We start from the raw sequence: 19,925 nt of genomic DNA, 5'->3' as shown, positions 1-19,925 counted from the left end.
CGAAATTTTATTGTCTTTTGCTGAGCCGTATAATAAATGCTTATCGAATCGAGCTCGCGGCTCGAAATTTGGTTCGATAATTTGGACGCATCTTTAAACCATACAATACAGGAACATCACACTGTGGGGTGGCCCATCCAAATTCAATTGCTTATAACTTTCATAAAAATGAAACTTTCATATTATTGTAAAAGTTTCTTTTGAATCGAGACGCCAGATATTAAAGTACATTATAACAGTCAAGCAAATGTATGTATTTTAGTTACTAAAGAATTTAATAAACAATGGAAAAAGCATTTAAAAAGTATTGAAAAAAAAGTCAAGGTTGCCATACCGAAAAAGCGTTTAAGGATTAATGGTTCAGTTGGTCGTTAAAATACGTCGTACAGTAAAGACATTTATTGTTCATACCATCTTTCGTGGCTTGGCTCTGATTTTTAATTATGTGTAAGTTTTTATTTTTTCTTGAGGAAGTATGTTGTATAATAATTTATATAATAATAAGTTATTCGATTTAGTCTTCAAATAAGTCGGAGACACACAGTTATATTGATAGAAACCGTATATAACACAACCTCATATTTTTATAACATCGGACTTAATTCATGTAAGGTAAACGAATCAACTATATGGACTTCATACAGGATGGATATTACGTACTTCAAAAGATTTTAAGGAGTGATTTCTTACATAAATTTAATAAAAACTTTATATGATCATATATATGTCCGAAACAATTTAGTTTCAAAGATACAGGGTAAGGGTGTGTCAAAGTTGAAAGAAAAATTTCGCATTTTTTCTAAAAATTTCGAAACCGCTCGAGTTATTTTGACGAAATTTTAAACGTATACGAAGTACATGTCTAAGTATATGTTCGAATATATCTCCGTTTTAACATCTATATGTTTTTCAAAACTGCGACACAACTCTTTTAGACGTACTTGACGCTCGTGTTTTATTTAATTTATTTTTGACATTTTAAGCTGTTGCGTTTTTCATTATGGTTTATATAAAAACTTTTTTCTATTCTCTAATTCGATTTCTATTCAATATTCGATTAATTAAATGTTTTGCGAACGAAAAGAACTTTGTTTAACGAAAAAGTTACGATTAATTTCATTAAATGTGCACGTGTTTTATTAATTTAATATCTATTTTTGTTCATTTACTTTGGCCTTTTTAATCTTACATTTGTCCGAAAAAACATTCTTGCATACTTGAAAGCTTTAACAACGAGTTTTACTATCACAGAAGTCGAATCATGTATTTTACTTATTTATACAGATTTTAATTTATCTATATCAGAATTCACGATCAAAATATCGATTGTGCCTTTAAAGTGTAAAGTCGACAAAATGTTAATAGAAAACAGAATAGAAGAATTGTTATTCGGATAATTTTTACGGTAATTATATAATATACAAAGTAATTTTCCGAACACCGTCTTCCTATCACGCGTGTTCGCGTACGAGTGATACCCGAGTGTCGAGTTCACCGTCACGATTGATAGCTTTCCCAACGATCGGCCTTTACACTGACCTACATACCTGACGTAACCGCACTCGGCTGGTGCACATACATATACCTGCAGAATCAAAGTAACGGCTGCGCGCGCGCGCGCATGACTGCCTTGCAATCTGCACGCACTCACGCGTGCGTACAGCTCGAGCGAGGCTTGTTCACGCGTGCCATTACAACCTCGCGAAGACGGATGAAACGGATGCGACGGACGGCGCCTAGCTTCGCGGTGAAGTTTAACGCGCACCGTTGCACAAGCGCTAAAATGAGGGACGCTCGGAACATCGGTGGCACCGTGACGTGCAGCTCTCGGTTGCGAGAAACTCTCGGAGAAATCCTCCTCGGTGCAACACCGCGGCTCGGTAGCCGCGACGAGCGGTCGCACTTTGTAACGTTACGAGTGTTACACGGAGATCTTGCGATTATCGAGACTTTAAATAATTCACGTAATCGTGAGAGAGTGTTGCACACGTATTTAAATAATGTTATATGTATAATGAATACTGTCCTTCTGGCTTACAGAAAAACTTACACGTAATTGAAAATCAGAACCAAGAAAGATGGTATGAAAATCAATTTCTTTACTGTACGACGTATTTTAACGATCAACTGAACCTTAAACGCTTTTTCGGTATGGCACCCTTGACTTTTTTCCAATACTTTTTAAATACTTTTTCCATTAATTTATTAAATTTTAATTACAGTACCAAAAAAACATTGCTTGAATTAACCTGAAATACACATATATACATGTAGGATAGAATTTGTATTAAAAAACAGATAATGGATCGATCTATCATTAATAAAATAAGTAGGGTATTTTTCAGATGTTTACATTATTTCGTTCATCTTCTGTATGTTATGCGTCTCCGACTTTATTTTTAACAGCGGAGAGATTATAACAAGTTCTAATTAATCCTCAATTATAGCTGTGAAAATTACATTTAAGTTCTAAAGCGTCCTGTGTGAAGAACCGAATGCAAATGAATTTCCGTCTTTGATAGAGAAAGGTTCAGTTCTTTTTATTTATTTTAAGTTTTAATTTACAATTTAGGATTTCATAATACCAATCGTACAGATTATGCAATTCAAAAATTTTTGCTTCGGATTTATATAAATTCGTTGGTTTATATTGTATAAATAGAGGTAAAATTATTTAAAAAAGAAAAAAGATAAAAATTGCCTTATATACATAAGGTATTTTAATTGATTATGCACCTGCATTAAAAGAGAATAAAGTCATTAATAAAAACTCATATAATAGTTCAGTATAATATTCAACTTAGTATAATAATTGATTTAATGGGTAAAAAGAAAAAGTGTTAAAAAGGAATTAATTTTAATTAAAAATAGAAAATATAAATATTGCTATACGAGTTTCCGACATAGACGATGGTCCAAATGAGGAGTTGCTGTAGTTGAGAGTTAAATGCGAATTGAAATTCGATATTATAATTAAAAGTTGATGCAAAACTCTCGGAGTTTTAATTCATGACAATGTTAATTCGAACCTTCCAGGTTTCACGCCGGGAATTCGCTCTCATTATACCGCTCTAATTAGATAATCTTCGTGTTCCCTACTTTGTTACGAACATGAAGAAAGCCGACGTTTCATCTCGCACAGTTTTTACACGGCACGAATGTGTCGCGGGAAAGCCTAACACTTTTTTGCAACTAGATCTAGCGCGTGTTTCTCGCTCAAACGTAATTGATTCTCGAGTGATTCTAAGATTTCTAGTTGACATGAAAACGCCAATTCTTGCGCCGAATTCTTTCGAGTTTCTGAGTTTCATCAGAAACAGACTTTATTTTCGTAAATCCACATTGAAAAAAATGCCTAGTTGAAAATGGACAAATCAGAAGATTCTGATTATATCAACCAGAATTCCAGTTATTACAATTAAAATTCTAGTAGATCAGAGAAATTTGATTCTCGTTTATTTTTAACAAAAATCCCAATTAATTAAACTAGATATTTTTTCAGTGAATAATTTGTGGTTTGAATATTGGGAAAATTCCATATAAAATCATGGAATTTAAAATAATTTATCATAGAGAGTTTAAAGATGTTTTATTGATAACTTATTTCGTATTTTATTGATAATTATTTGACGATGTGTTATTGACATTTTGGAATTAATATTTACTTTAGATATATGTCTAATTAAACGATGTATACATACATTTGAAATTTTTATATATTTGACATTTTTATATATTTTTCATCCAAAATCGAAAAGATTGATTAAACTGCGAGAATATACTAAATTACAATTAGTATGTAATAAATCTTCAATGTTTTCACAAATGTGAACCAAGGCTGGTAAATAAATCTTCCGCTTTTCACGTGGAATTTTCTCTCGCATAGTCGCAATTAAGCGCCTTCGTTGCAAACGAGTTCTCGTCAGACTAATTACTCCTCAGTTCGAAGGAGTCATCGATGTACACCGCAATTTCCTTCGGCGTCTTTCAATCTCTTCGATAAATCAACGCGCCGCGAATATGCGTACCTTCAGTTTCACCTGTGACCTGCAGCGGCAGAAATTCAATGTCATGACATTTGCACGCGACACTTGGATGACGTGTGTGCCGGAATGGAGCTTCATTTTCCAATTTACGTTTCAATTTGCGATTTGCCGGAAGCACGCGCGGTTTTTGCAATATTCCGTGTAATGGGGCTGTGTGTTTGAGGTAATTTACTGCTAGCAATTAATGAGATAAGGCACGCAAAGCCGCAGGCTCATTAACTAAATTTCTAAAAAATAAAGATGTGGTTTTAACACCGTGAGCGTTAAATATAATTCTCACGTGTCGGTGTTGATATAAACATCATTATCTCTTACAGAAATTTCCTACTGCAAGGTCGTGATTAATTATTTGTTATTCAATGTTTTTAACAATGTTTTTAAAGTAAATAATTTCCGGTATTAGCCCTCCGTTCGCAATCATATTTTTACTCTCTTAGTTTGCAATCTGAATTTTTTGTTCTAGTTCAAGTTTTTTTACTGTTCTGTAGGAATTCAAAAAATGTAGAAAAATTCAGGGTTACTTTTTAACATATCTATTATTACCAAATAATCAATAATTTAAATGTTGAAACCTTTATTTAATTAAAATTTAAATTTGAGTAAAATTAAGGAAGAAATTTGAAAGTGAAATTTCGCTTGTGCTTAAAAGACCCAGATTGCACAAAGAAACTATTAAATTGCTTATTAAGGGCAATTAGAATGTAAGGAATGGTGTGGAATAACACATAAGTTTTAAATCGTGGCGTTAAATTCACATCGCGTTAGCGTTAAATCCACATCGTGTTAGTGTTTGTATCAACACTAACGTGGTGAGAATTATATAAATCCCACATGGTAGAATAAGCATAATCGATTATTCAATCCATTAATCTGTTATTTTTTTGTCTTGAGGAATGACGAACAAGATTATCTGTACTGTAGTCGATTTACATTCGCGTCTATTTAATATAATTGTTTTTAAAAAGCAAACATTAGTAGATTATATGCCCATTACTACCACATGGCGTTAAATCCCTATTTTTTAGAGTGCATATAACGCGTTTAAGGCGTTTGGCTAATCTTATGCATCGAAAGCGGCAAGTTATTCTATCCCTCAATTAGCCCATAATTAACACGTCGTTAATCGCCTAGTGAAACGACGATTGCTGCCGCGAGCATCGTTTCGTCAAGATCTTTCTCTTCGATATGCACCGGCACGATCGATCTAATCCTCGCGCTGGCGCGCACAATTCCGCTTTAACGAGGCTCGAACGGACGCGGAAGCGGCGGATGCACGCTCACAAGAGATGCGGCTGGCAAAATAGGAATGCAGATGCACCGCGATGCAAGCAGACGACGACGATCGCGAAAGTTGCAGCCGCCGCGCCGCGCCGGCCCGCCGAGTTTCTATACGTAATGACTCGCGCCATGTGCTCGCGAGCCTCGCGCGCGCGAGCTGCCATTATTTTCTTTCTTTACTTAACATTTCTCTGCCTCTCTCGCACCGACGACGATCATGCCATTGCTCGGTGATCACGATTTACCACTTCAATGTCGCGTCCATGTATACGTTCCGCTTTTCTTCTCTGTTCACCGGTAGCGACGAGATCGGCGACGACCGTGGACCGAAAGACGAAGAAGATAAAATAACAGCAGAAAGATCGATCGTCGCCCAATTTCTTCACCTCTAGATAACTTTATCCAAGAGATATCTCCTGGATAAGGTTATCCGCAACTTCTCTGGAAGTGAAGAAATTGGGCTCGCGAGAAGTAAATAACAGATTATTAAAGTGACGCGATTAGGGAATCAAAGGGAGGCGTGCTAGATAAGGTCGGTGTAGAGATCCTCAAGCCAGAGATTGGATATCATACGTTTGATCAGCCATGTTTTTCAGGACATGCTTTGGATAGAATGAAATAGATTATGCGTAGGACAGAATGAGATATCCACGTATTTCATTTTATCTGTGCATCCATCTCTATTTTGAGCGTCCTAAGGAGTATGGCGGATCAATCAGAAGTTGATTGAACGGTGTCCTATCTCTGACTTGAGGATCTCTAGGTCGGTGTAGATTGTAGAGAAAAATAATGTGAGGAAATACATTTTGTGTTAGTTCCTCATCGTGATGAAATATGAACGGCAAAGTTCACGAAACATTGGCATTAGTAATGGATCACGACACGGCGATAACCCGCAAACCTTTTGGCATCTCTAAAGAAGATATTAAATAAAGATATAAAAAAATAAAATGTTAAGTAATATCGAAATAACGTAGATATTAAAAACATTTTAACGATAAATGTCACGAAAAATAAATTCGATATATATCTTCTCTCCAAAAAATGTTAATATAAAAAAAAACATCTTTTAAAGTAAAAACCGGTTCTTTTACTCGATTTTTTACTTCGAATTAAAAAGAACCTGTTTTTTTTAATCTTTGCCCCGGAAACACCCGCGTCCGAGAGTTTGTTTGCGACAAAAGAAACGCTCCGATCCGCGCGCGCCAACTCCTTTTCCGGTTGTAATTTTCTATCGGGTCCAGCCTACGCGCGCAAACGATAATTTATAACTGCACACCACGTTTCCGCAGGCTCGCCGAGAGCAAGTCGTTGAGATACGCTGCATAAGCCGTTTTCACGGTTTTCGAGCAGCCTGCTCGTGCCGACACGCAGTCCGCGCTTTTGCGCGATTAACGGGGAAACCGCGTTGTCTTGCGGAAGTGCCAGGCACGCCGTGGAAAAACACCGCCCGTATGTAGTACGTACAATCGTATAACTCGTATGCAACGTTTTCTCGTTTACCGATCGTTACGTAAACGGACCCGCGAGCGCCCTTTACGAGTCACGCGTCGAAATCTTCAATAAGAGATTGGACACTAGAGATCCTCGAGTAAGAGATTGGACACCAAACGTATGGTTCCCCATATTTTTCAAGAATAAATTGGATCATGTATCTATCTCATTCTATCTTAAGACAGGTCCTGACAAATATGGCGTCCAATTTCTTATTCCGCAAACACAATAGAGTAGTAAGCCTTAAACCTTAAGAAATTGATCAATCGCAGTTGAATGTGAGAAGAATAATCGACTGTGATTGATCAATTCTTTAAGGCTTAAGGCTTACTACTCTATTGTGTTTGCGGGGTTACTTGAGGATCTTATTTAAGCCTAAAGGCCGCAGTACAGACTTTTGTATAACTGTATAACTCATAGTGTAATACATAAGAGAATCAACCAATCGGAATCCTTTCTTTCCCTCCAAGACGAACTTTAATTGGTTCAGCCTCTTATGCACTGTATATTATGTGTTGTGCAAAAGTCTGTTGCAACTTCAATCTACAATAATGTATTCTTTGCTTCTTGTTTCTTGCTTCTTATCTCATGCTTTTTTCCTTCTTTGCGACCGTTTTATCGACAATCGCGTTTCTCTTCACGTGTTTCTATTTCTTCCGAAGTTCATCAATTTTTATCTCAGGCGATAGAAAATGAAAAAACTGAGATTAACTAAGAAGCAAAAAGATAAGAAGTAAAACATGATAAAAAGCAAGAAATAATAAATAAAGAACATTGTAGATTAAAGTTGATTATAATAATGGAACGCATTATTGGACATATGAGTCAAGCGCGATAATTAGAGCGTAAAAGTCTTTTATTCCAGGACGTTCTTTTTATAAATTGACAAATGTTTCTGCTTCCTTCCGAGCCATCATCAGTGTACAATTCATTTGCTTTATTTCTCAAATCCCTTATGGGGAATATACGTGACATCGAGATTTATCAACGACAGATTATTTTACTTTGACGACAATAATATTCAGTATTTAATTTAATGAAGTGTCTCGAGCATGTATTTTGTTCTTTTATGACTTTCCACATATTTTGTGTGTAATTCTCGACTCCTCATGGGTAAATTTTTAATCAAAGAAAATTTAGAATTTTATCAAGTGAAGAATATCGTCTCATTGCAGGATCTAAGACAGTTGGTTTGGTAACCAGCATGAGCGATATTCACAGTACTTCCCCATAAGGGAATTGAGAAATAAAGCAGATGAATTGCACACTGATGATGGCCAAAACGTTTGTCAATTTATAAGAAGAACGTCACATCTGTCAATTTATAAGAAGAACACCCTAGAATAAAAGATTTTTGCGCTCTAACTAACCGTGCTTGGCTCTTATATGCCCGTTACATTATTGTAATTAATTTTAAGTTTAAAGAGTCTTAAATTATTTAATTTTGATTGTAGATTAAGCTTTAGTCGACGATGTGACAATAGATACTGATTAGCCAGCGGAGGATCAGTGAAAGATTGACGTTTATTGCGATATTCGCAACTGTGCCGCGTTATGTAACGTTCTTTTACTCAAGGTGTTTCTTGCGATAAGTTACAACAAAATCCCGCGCAGTAAATGCGATTTAAAAATTTTTTGCGTCTCCGTTGCTGTCGAAAGAGAAAGAGAGGTGAAACGCGAGAATATTCACTTAAGAAAATCGTGATGTCTACTAGTCATATTCTCCATTCTGAATTTATGTCACTCGTACCTGGCATGACACGCTAGAATTATCCGTTTAAGTTCCATGATTAATAGCAAGATATAAGCTTAGGATAATCGGCGCAACTATAGTCATTCCGTGATGAAATGCCAGGTCGTGCGTGTGTTAGTTTTAATGGAACGTTTCATTTGGAAAAGCCAACGTCCGCAGGAGGAGAAGTCGCGATCATTTCCTCAGATAACGAGAGAATAATTTCCTTAAGCCATTGGGGTATCGCATACTCTCCAGCTCGTTGGTGGTTCTCGCAAGCGTCCGCCACACGGCTACATTCGCCACCGATTTCCTTCTTCGTGCTATTGCATTCGTGGTATTTCGAGAAATCTCCTCTTACTTTTTCAGAAAGATTCACGTCACATATTCGCAGATCTGTAGGAGTGAGAGTTAAAGGAGGTTGCAAGGACATAAAACACATATATTAATATTTACGCTTTAAACAAACTACATATACATGTGAAAGTTGTGTTCATAACATTCTGTTTTTATTGAGCAACAGATTTTCATAGATTATTTATTTTATTCGATATTAGTTTTATTGTTATAAATAAAAATTTTTTTAATAATAACGAAAATCTAAATTTTTTTATATGTACACGTATCAATATTTTAAGTAAAATACTAAAAATTACTCATGCAAAGTTTCATTGAGATTCACCAATTAGTTTATAACAAATAAATATTTTGTTTATTTACTGAACAATTAATATCTGCATCTCAATGTAACTTTACATAAATATTTTTGAATTCTTTACATAAAGTACTTATATAACAAAAATTGATCATTTTATTTTATAATACATTTTCATATATTTCTATTAGCGTATGTACAAATTTAAAAAATATTACTTTTTATTGAAATAACTTTTGATTCAGATTATCAACTGTCTCTAATTTTTTTGTATTACTTTTAAATGCAATTTAGAATAATCTGTAATTTTTGCAAGTAATGCTTAACATATTACAATTGCCTTACAATCTCCTTAAAAGTCGCTTCGATCATCGTTGCGACGCAGTGAACAGGACTCCACGTACGTTGATTGTTAGATAAATTTTCAAGCGTCGTTAAATTTGATTAGATCACGATGATTGTTTTCATTGTTTCATTTACTTTGCTATCTCGATGCCTTGGACCTTGGCCAACATGTTTCAAAGACAAAGATCTTTAAATAAAAGATCTTATTTAAATTGTTTAGGACTTTCCTCTCACTAATAGTGGAAATCTGTTTCCTCTGGGGCGGGATTGATCTATGTATGCAAGCTCGTTGACGCAGCAAATATTTAATGGTGATTAATCACGTCTCGCGTAAATAAGTACGTTGTAATTATCTTGCGAAACTCGACATACGAGTTGCCGACTTGAATGCGAAAGGATAGAAAAAAGCGAAAATTATAAACGTGTTCTTACGGGTCATGTAATTAGAGACAGCTCGAACTAATTGACAGTACGTACAACTTCAGGATTAAGATTTCTGGACGACCTTGAACTTCCTTATGCACAGAACAGTTTCACTGAAGTACTTAAAATTTTAACTAGATACAAATCTGAAAATAATTATACTGAAATATTTAAATAATCAAATTGTTACATTCATAATGTAAAATTGAATCCAATTTGAGTATCTATTATCTTTAATCATTTCTATAGATTGCTCATTGCTTCTACTCAATATGTCGTTGATTTAACTAAAACAATGGAGTTAAACAATTTAACAAAAGAAACGTATTAAATTTGACACAAATTTAGTTTATTATTTATTAAATAATACGTTCATATGGACGTCGTTTATTTTAAAATTAAGCAATTCAATTACAGAAGTCGATTTACTTTTTCATGTACATGGAAAATAAAAATAACAAAATGTTATTTAACTCAAGGAATTAGGTTACCATTGAGCCTTTGATGTCTAATAGCACATTGTGCTATTAGGTCTAATAGAACATTACTTATCGACTCTTTGACGTCAAAACGATGTTATTTAATTAAATGATAATGCTGCAAAAATTTTGATTTTCTAATGACCTTCTTCTCACTTAGCAAGCTGACGTTATTTATTATTATTTTGATATCGAAATGACAATAAGTAACTCGCTGCTTGAAAAGCTTTGGTTGCTGGGATGTCAAAACGTTTTGCAGCATTGTCAATAAATATGTAGGACGCTTGAGAGTTCTGCATAATTATTTTGTGATTTGTATACTGTTAAATATCAAAGGACAATAGTAACTCTAAATTCTACTCTTTGAATGTTGTTTATATTTTGAAACTAAGCATGTAACCAGAAATGGATTGATTTACATCTTAATACGCATGGAAGTTAAAAATAATATTTTAGATAATAAACAACGTTCATATTAGCATATGCACTTTCAATTAGTAAATAATAAACTAAATTTGAGTCAAATTTAATACATTTATTGAGTTAAATTGTTTAACTTCATTGTTTTTAATTAAATTAACGTATTAAGTAGAAGCAGCGACGACCTATAGAAATTATTAAAAATAACTCAAATTGAATATAATTTGACATAAATTGAACAGTATATCTAACTGAATTTTTATATTTCAATAAAACGATTCTTTCCATATAGGAATCGTAGTAGATCAGTGTTGCCGTAATCAATTTACGTTCAGCTCCATTAGTTTAAGGCTTGACTAGATGTCTGGTATGATTTGTGCCTTGCAATAGAAGGTCCGCGTGAATATACGCCTACGTAGACATAGGCTTGTCTCCCGGAGAAAGTCGCGTTACTCGCCTGTCTTTATCTATATATGTCTACAGTTGCCGTTCTTTTCCTCACCGCACGCGCGCACATATTTCCGAAATCTTCGAAGCTATCGTGAGAGTGCTCTCAGTACGAGAAAGCATTTTTATATGAATCGCGCGGATTGGACGCTTGAAATTCAATTTTGTAGTTCCGTAAATCAATTTCGAAATTCTTCCAGATGTACTCTGTGTATTGCGAACGCGTGATAAGTAGCTAGATACGAGGTGAACAGATACAAAACTCGTCAAAAAATTGCACATTAATTGGAATTATTTTTAATTATTTCTATTTATATATAGATCACAATTCCTACTTAATTTGTCGTTAATTTAATTAAAATAATGGAGTTAAATAATTTTACTTAAAAAAATATATTAAATTTGACTCAAATACAGTTTATTGTTCACTATATGCATACGTTAATGTAGAAGTTGCTTATTTTGGAATTAACCACAGAAATGGATTAATTTACATTTTGACATATGCACATGAAAGTTAAAACAAAATATTATTTAACTCAAGGGCTTAAGTTATCATTGCTCCTTTGATATATATAATGGTATAGGAAATGTATCATTAAATATTATATTCTATTTAAAAAGAAGACGTTTTAGCTTAACAAACAAGTTGATGTTATTTTGACTTCAAAATAAGGTCTTTGACGACATTTTGACGTCAAAATGATAACAAATAAGTCAGTTTGTTTCCTAGAAGCATTCTAGAACCATATTCTTGAAAAATATTGCACATAAAAATATTATAGTATACGATTACATATATACGTGTATATTGCTCAAGGTTTTCCTAGTATCTTCGTACGCGATTTTTTTAAAATAAGTCCTCTGTATTAGAAATTTTTTATAGTAAAGAATAAAAGGAGCATTATTAATACATTGACAAATAAATCGTATTGCAGCACTGCAAATAAAAAGCTATGCAATCGGACACGCGTCGTGATTTTCGAACACGTGTTCTGAATCGGAATCGTCTTAAGAGCGACGCACTCATGCGTCGCATAAACGGTGTTTTCCAACGCGACATGAGTAGTTAAGTGCCTAAGAAAGTTAGCTGACAAATTATATATATATATATATATATATATATAAATAAACTTGAATAATATATCACTAAATAAATTAGATATACATGCGTGTCGGATGACTCATGTAATTACATGACATCATTTTGTCAAGGTCGTGATAATAATGTAACTACTTTTACGTTAAAATATTTTGTAAATAGGAAAGAATCTTTGCAAATATTTGTAAACTTCCTTTAATTATTTTCTGATTGTGTGAAAGTTTTAAGAAATAAATGTGAGTGTTGTTTACCAATCGTATTAAGACTTGGGTTTATTGAGTTTTACAGTCTTAAAAATATTTTTTTATTGTAAGCTCGTGCACAGTTTATAACTTGTCATACACTAAAAGAAAAAATTATTGCATCGACTGTAACTTAATTATAATTTATAATCATTTTTGTGCCAACTATATACTGTTTTTGTAGAACTATAAATATAATTATTATTATTACTAACATTCTAGCAGCAATAATTATAAAAATGGAATTTCTAATCATAATTATTTTGTCATATAATTATAATCATAAATATCAAATATTTTTTTCTCTCACACTCAAAGAAAAAATGTAGCAATCACATATAGAGGTGACAACTATTCAAGTTTTATATGTAGAATTAATACATATATATAATTAAATAAACTATTTTATAATTATTGCCACTATAAAATAGTTTATTTAACCTTTTTTTGTATATTATGTCTACATATAATTTCAAATAATTGCTATAACTATGTATTTCTCTGCACGGAAAAAACAACTTTGAAAATTTAGATACAGATCTGAAAATAATTTGGTCGGACTATCAAAATAATTATGTAAGAAACTCAAGCATGGTGAGTAATGCTGCAAAAAAATGACATTGTAGCAATCAGTTTGGACGTCAATTATTTTGATAGTCGAACAAAATTTATTTTTATCTGTATCTACATTTTTTTGCTTCATAAAACCGTTCTTTCCATATGAGTGCAGTGCATGACGTTCAAGTCAGTGTTTCTCTTCTGTCACGCATATTCGATTTTAATTTCAACGTTGATACGACGAATCCATGTAATCAACTCACATTTTCGCAGCCGTTCTCTCATGTCACGCGACCGTCGTCCTGTCTATCGGTCCATCTTGCAGAAATTTCTCACGCAGCCGTTTAAATAGTAGTCGCGTATATCCACGTGGTCTTCGTAAACCTAGTACTCAAAGCTCACATCACCCTAGCGAACCTCTCTGTGGATCCAGCGTGTCCGATACGATATTTTGCTGACAGTCAATGCGGAACTCTGCCTTCGTTCTTCGTTCAGGAGAGAGAACGGCGAGGAAAAGTGCGAGCTGCAGCTCGTTCCGTTGACGTATTCGAGAGAGGAACGGAACGTTGCGCGGTGAGAGGCCGGCACTCGACTGTTCGAATGCACAGTGGATTCGCAACCTGCTCCGGAATACCTGTCTGCCCACCACCGGATAGACTATCAGGTACCGAGGTTTATTCGGGGGTATGTGACGGGTCCCGTCGGATCGTGATCTGAGTGAACGTCAGGAGAGGGAACCTCTGTTATTTTTTATGAAAAACTCTGTGGGTGGAAAGAGAAAGACGAGGAAAATTACCAACACTGAATTACCTTGCTTATTAAAGATCAAGAAGTAAAACAAACCAATCTACGAGTCAAACGTAGACGACGTGGCGATAGAAAACGTGAAGTGAATGCGGAACTTGGTTGCCAAGCAGCAATGACTTTGGGATAAATTATATATTACTTCCTGTATGTTTTTTTCAATTTGTTAATTTCATCTTTTTTACTTTTGGACAGCTCTTATTTCAAGTCTGTGATAGACATTCAAGTACGTACTGAAAGCATATTACAATAAAAAATTTTGATATTTTTTTCTAGTAATTTATTCAGAGAATATTGCCTTTGATAAATCAAATATCGGGATAAAATCACAATATTTTACGAAATATTTCTACATGAATTTTTTGTATGTACACTTAAAAATAATCCTTAAGAATAATCCATAATAGAATCCTGATGAAAAAAATTCTGATAATATCACACAATATTTTTAAGAACATTTTTGTATTTTAAATTAGGTAGATTTCCGAAAAAAGTATCTTAACCTTCTTCAAGAGAAAAAAATCTTAAAAATCTTATAGAATGTTTTAGAATTCATATACAAGAATTTTAGAAAAAAAATGTAGACTTTTTCATTACTTCTAAAGTGTAAAAATTCGTATAAAAAATTTGAAAAATTTTCTAAAAAGTTATAGGATTACAGAAATTCTAATGAATGCTAAAATTCATATAAAAATTTTGAAAAAATTATTTAAAAAGTTCTGAAAAATATTCTAAAAAATTATCACCAGGGAATTGTTTACAAACTTACTTTATATCTAATATATTATGTAATGAATTGTATGTATAAATATGTGTTGGTTTGAAATTAAATAATTCACATATTATATTAAAAGTCTAACTTAGAGTTCGCTCACTAAATTTTAACTTAGAACATTGTCTTTCAGATCTCATTTCTTCTTAAATGAATTATGTTTGTTAAATCTAGTTCGATCATAAAACTTTAGGGACGAATCCTTTAACTAAATGGATCGACTCGACTCATATTTACCCTTTTGTAGAATTTTCTATAAATTTTCGTAGCTCATTTGGTATGCGAAAATAGTATACGTGCCCGGCCCACTTTGCGTTGCGGCCTACTTTTGCTTAATTCAATGCGACAAACGAGATTACGAAATTACCATCAGAACGTCTCTATCATCTGTATACAATAAAACAATCAAATGTTACACAATACTAACGCATTAATTGTCTTAAATGTGCTACTAGTTTTAGAAGTATTTTTTCATGCATTCAAAACATTTATTATTTCTTTTCTCTCGTCTCATAACATCTCTCATTTCTTTTTTCCATATTAGAAACCTTGGTCATAAAATTTATTGCGCGATGCCATGCGTCGTTTGTTACGCCATTGTCACTATTAAGTCCACCATGAGTGAACAAAGTGGGATTGACGCTTTTACGGTCACAAATTACGGGGTCAGCGACAATTTACTGATGTGACGACGACATTACACAAAAGCGTCCGGCGAAGTAGAGACAGAAAAAGAAATAAAAAGAGGGAGAGAGACAGAGAAAGACCCCGGGCGCATAATGACAGTGAAAGGATCGTGACTTTGCCATTGGCTGCGAGGGAAACCGGCGCTATTATATGCGATTCGTGCTGGGCTCGCGATCGGCTGTTCACCTATGACAGTCGCAAAATAAGCAGCTCGGATCGAAACGGAATTTCCGGAGATTAAATGTCATCCGCGTGAAGTCGATTCCCCTGGGGATTACGAAGACAAGCGTTCAATTTATGGCAATTATTCTTAGAACTCCACGTAGAATAATGGCATTATATAGACTGAGAGGATACTTTTCCTATATGGCATTATAAATATTCTTTTTTATCTCTAGCTTTCATAAGAAAGGATAAATGGAAAAATTTCTATAGCCTTCAACATTCTATCGTTCATTTCCTTCGCGCAGCTAACGAGTTCTACATATTTCTATAAGGCTATAACGAGAAGATCGTTGACTTTTATCGTTGATCTTATTGTGAGCAAAATTTGAAACTAGTATAATTTCAGCGATTTTTTGTGAAATTTTTTATTAGTTTTCATGCTACGGATAGGGCAGAATTCATTCTTACGATACTTTCCGTAAACAAGAGTCTTTTCATTTAGATATATCTCGCGAAATTCAATCATGTTAACGAAATTATACTTGCTTCAATCCTTGATTGTGAGAAAAAGTGAATAATACATGGATTTTATTGGTCCTTCATATGGAATTTGTGTTGTGTTCCATGTTGCGACAATTATCCGTGGTCAGAATCTCAGGTTTGTTAGTGATTAGCGCTTTCGTGTCGTCCGGACACAGCGTGATCCTGAAAAAAAAATGAAAAATGGAGTTATGAAAAATGGCAGTCAATTTACGTAATTCTATCTAGAAGCTCCATCTAATATAATTATGTAGTTATTTCTGCGCAATTGTATAAGTAATTACGCTGTGTAATAATTAATGCGACTATATGTATGTCAAATTTTATAAATGTCAGCAACTCGTTTATCGCGTCGTTTCAACTTTTTTCCTTTCATCGCTGTAAAAACATTCGCGCATAATAAAAATGTACGGGAGATAAGTTGAAGCGGCTATAAAGCCGAGAAGAAGTTATAAAGATGTAACGTGCAAAAGATACAAGAGAGATTTACAATTATTTTTTTAAGAATATGCTAGATGTATAGGTTTGTAAAAAATGATTGAAATTGGAAATTTATACTTTTCGATAAAAATGATTAATATTACATACATAATGAAACAGTTCAATAAAGTTAACAGATTTAACATTTAATAATATAATCTTATAGTTTGAATGAAAATTTTACCATTTATCTTTAATACACTAATTTACAAAAAATGATTTTTTTTTATTTTGAACCACAAAGTATTTCTTATAGATTGTTGAATGCTGAAAAAAATGCTTTAACTAAATTTCATTTGAATGTCAGATTTTCAAAATAATCGAAGTTAATATGCAAAAATTTTTTTTGTGACACTGACATTTTTTTTAAGAAAAGTTTATGACTTCTAATTATAATTTCAAGATAACGTTAAATTTTTTTACAAAAAAATTGCAAACAACCATTCTTTGCACCTTAAACCTTACAATCACTTTGGAAATACAATAAAGAAAAATTTTTAATTTTTTCTTAATTCTTTCATTTTGTTAAAAAAATATGTGTAATATATCCTTAATCTTTGCACTCGAAACATCGCGTTCAAGAATTCTTGTGGCATATGATTCCGATCTTTTTCACTAGATATTACTTCTTCGACAACACACAAGCCGCGAGATAAGCGGAATTTCTCACCCATAATCAGTCTCCAAGTTTTTTATAGTCAGCATGTCGATGTATACCCGTGGCGTGTGGAACAGTCTCCATGTCAGTGGGTTCCAGACTCGGGTCTCATATTTCCAGGTAATTTCTACTGAATGTGGCTTCCCGACAACGTCGCCGGGCAGTACGATGGTGTGCGTGCTACCAGGCTCGTAGTACTTCGAGGATGGACTCAGCTGCATCTCTTCGGTCTTTTTACCGTTTACGCCAATCACGCGTACAACGAATAACCCGACCTCTCCGCCGTGTAACAAACTTTCGTCCGTCTTTGAGATATTTATCGTCAGCTTGTAGTGAGCTTCTGTAATTTGGAGGAACGGCATTCCATTTATTTGAATTCCAGTTTCAGTACGTCTATAAAGACAAATGGATTGTGTGACCCGCGTTTAATTTCAGTTTTGCAAAATTAATATTTCTCTGCCAGTTTTGGAAGGCACAGTCGATATTTTGATTTAAATTTTGGTAGATATATAAAGAACTTTACACTAGTCACATGGAAAAATCAATTAATCAAATTGACTGAGACTGTAATATATATTTTGTAACTTATAAAATGTTGATTAAAAGTTTCTAGAAACAATCACAAAAAATGAACAGATTTTGCTGTAGCACCATTTCAAAGTTGCTACTTTGGATCTAATCGATGCTGAAAAATATTTTTATCTACAATATACATTTCGTTTTTGCATATGAGTATTGCAGAGTCCTTTAAATCTGCAAAAATAAGAAAAAAATAAATTCAACTTCTACTAGTAAAAATTCATTGTTAACGCTTTCACAGGTATGCAAGAATTTTTTCAGATTTTTGCAGTCTAGAATAGAGTGGCGCTTAAATAATTAAAATTAGATAAAGATAGAATAAATTACATATAAACATATTTTACATAAGATAAAGATGATTTGCTAACATTTATTTTATCTAAACTAAAGATGAAGATAATACACATTTTAATAATGTAGATTAAAAAAAGATAAAACAATTTCAAATATTTGTATTAGATAATAATATCTAATCTGAGTAATTATTTAGAGAATCATTTATATTAGATAATTTTATCTAGATAATGGTAAATACTGATCTAACATAATGTAAAAATCTACACTGGAGCTAAAACCAAGTGCTGTGTCCACGACTTTTTGGTTCTTCCGTGCATCTATGAGTGTTATTTTTTAGTTCTCTTCTGTTATATCCATTTCATTCTTGAATGAAGCATGGAAGAAAATTAAAAAATCGTGGTCATAGTACGAAAGAGAATCACAAAATTAGTAAAATGGCACGAAAGAGAATCACGGAAAAGAATCAAAATATACTTTACTGACGGAAGATATAAAATTTCACATAGATATAGAGACCGATAAAAGGGTACAAATGAATTGTTACTAACTACAGAATGGTTTATCCGATCCGGTCATCAGATACACAGATGCGTGGTAATTTCCAGGCTGAGCATCCAGTCCGAATGTAGGACAATATTGGTTTACGCAGTCGAAACAGCTACCCTCTTGGAATTTGTTCCACGAGCTGCACGGCACGGCTAAGAATGGGCACGGTGTATTTATGCTTTCAATGAAGTACTCGTAGCTACGGATATGATTGCATCCTAGAAACCTTTTAATGCCTGAAAAAAAGTGTTTCAGGTTTGAATTTGGATATATTTTGTTAAAAATTATTAAAAATTTATTATTTATATTGAAAATGATTAAAACTGCTATAATCGCACTGTAACAACACAATTATTAAAATTCTACACAAATGTTACTTATTTTAGATATCTAAAAGTCAAAGAGAATGTTAACAATCATTAAAAGTATGAAGTATTATATTAGATTATTAATATTTTTATATTCTTTTATTTTATTATAAAAGCGTATTTCGAACTGTGATTAAATAAATCAGAAACTTACCACGAATGAAACTGCCGCGTTCCAAAGTGATGGAATTCAGCACACCCTCATTACAGCCAGGCTGATTGCGACCGCTGTTAGGATAGAAATCAATGTGACCAACGGGTTGGCTAATGCCTAGGCCACCGCTAATAAAGAGATCACAATCGGTATGAATGGCTGTCACGAAGTTTGCGTCCGTTGGATCAAGCCGGACCATCGGATGTGTGTTGCTAAAGTGAGGTTCCGCCGGATCAAGACCTTGAGGGGAGAAATTGTAACGTAACAAGGTGTTAGCGTAAACAACCATTTCGTCAATCGAAATTGGCAACCGAAATCGGCGCACGAGTTTGGCAAGGACCACGCAAATACGATGCGTCGTCAATGGAATAAATTTGTAATAAAGAGAACGAATTCTGCATTGAAATCGGGCGTTAGCTGAACAAAGAATTGTTGATTCTTTTAGGACTTCTACAGAGATTTATCGTATTTTTTTCTTTCGCTTATGTGTGATTTAAATTTTGGCGAATATACACACATATTATATATGTGTATAAAAATATATGTGCATACATCGAATATATATGTATAATATTTTTTATAATAATTATTACAATTATATTATACATTTATAATTATAATATATAATTACGTACTTATAATATTTATATGTAT

At 33.4% G+C, this 19,925-nt stretch overlaps 2 protein-coding genes across 2 annotated transcripts in view; both read right to left on the bottom strand.

Annotated features, from left to right (window-relative positions):
• The window catches only part of LOC108761647 (pancreatic triacylglycerol lipase), a 36,080-nt gene extending 21,902 nt beyond the window's left edge, over positions 1 to 14,178 (bottom strand). Inside the window, exons 1-2 of the mRNA XM_018508286.1 lie at positions 14,065 to 14,178; positions 13,485 to 13,983 (exon numbers count right to left, since the gene is read on the bottom strand). Of these exons, the coding sequence (XP_018363788.1) occupies positions 13,485 to 13,486 (2 nt within the window). The 5' untranslated portion in view covers positions 13,487 to 13,983; positions 14,065 to 14,178. The remainder of the gene's footprint in view (positions 1 to 13,484; positions 13,984 to 14,064) is intronic.
• Positions 14,179 to 14,843: 665 nt separating this feature from the next.
• Positions 14,844 to 19,925, bottom strand: part of LOC108761650 (pancreatic lipase-related protein 2) — a 14,160-nt gene continuing 9,078 nt past the window's right edge. Inside the window, exons 4-7 of the mRNA XM_018508290.1 lie at positions 19,272 to 19,511; positions 18,752 to 18,985; positions 17,340 to 17,667; positions 14,844 to 16,354 (exon numbers count right to left, since the gene is read on the bottom strand). Coding sequence (XP_018363792.1) covers positions 16,249 to 16,354; positions 17,340 to 17,667; positions 18,752 to 18,985; positions 19,272 to 19,511 — 908 coding nt within the window. The 3' untranslated portion in view covers positions 14,844 to 16,248. The remainder of the gene's footprint in view (positions 16,355 to 17,339; positions 17,668 to 18,751; positions 18,986 to 19,271; positions 19,512 to 19,925) is intronic.

The sequence above is a fragment of the Trachymyrmex cornetzi genome, unplaced genomic scaffold, assembly GCF_001594075.2.
Source record: "Trachymyrmex cornetzi isolate Tcor2-1 unplaced genomic scaffold, Tcor1.1 scaffold26, whole genome shotgun sequence".
NCBI lineage: Eukaryota > Metazoa > Arthropoda > Insecta > Hymenoptera > Formicidae > Trachymyrmex > Trachymyrmex cornetzi.
Note: the sequence above shows the minus strand (reverse complement) of the source record. Positions and strands in the feature narration are given on the sequence as shown.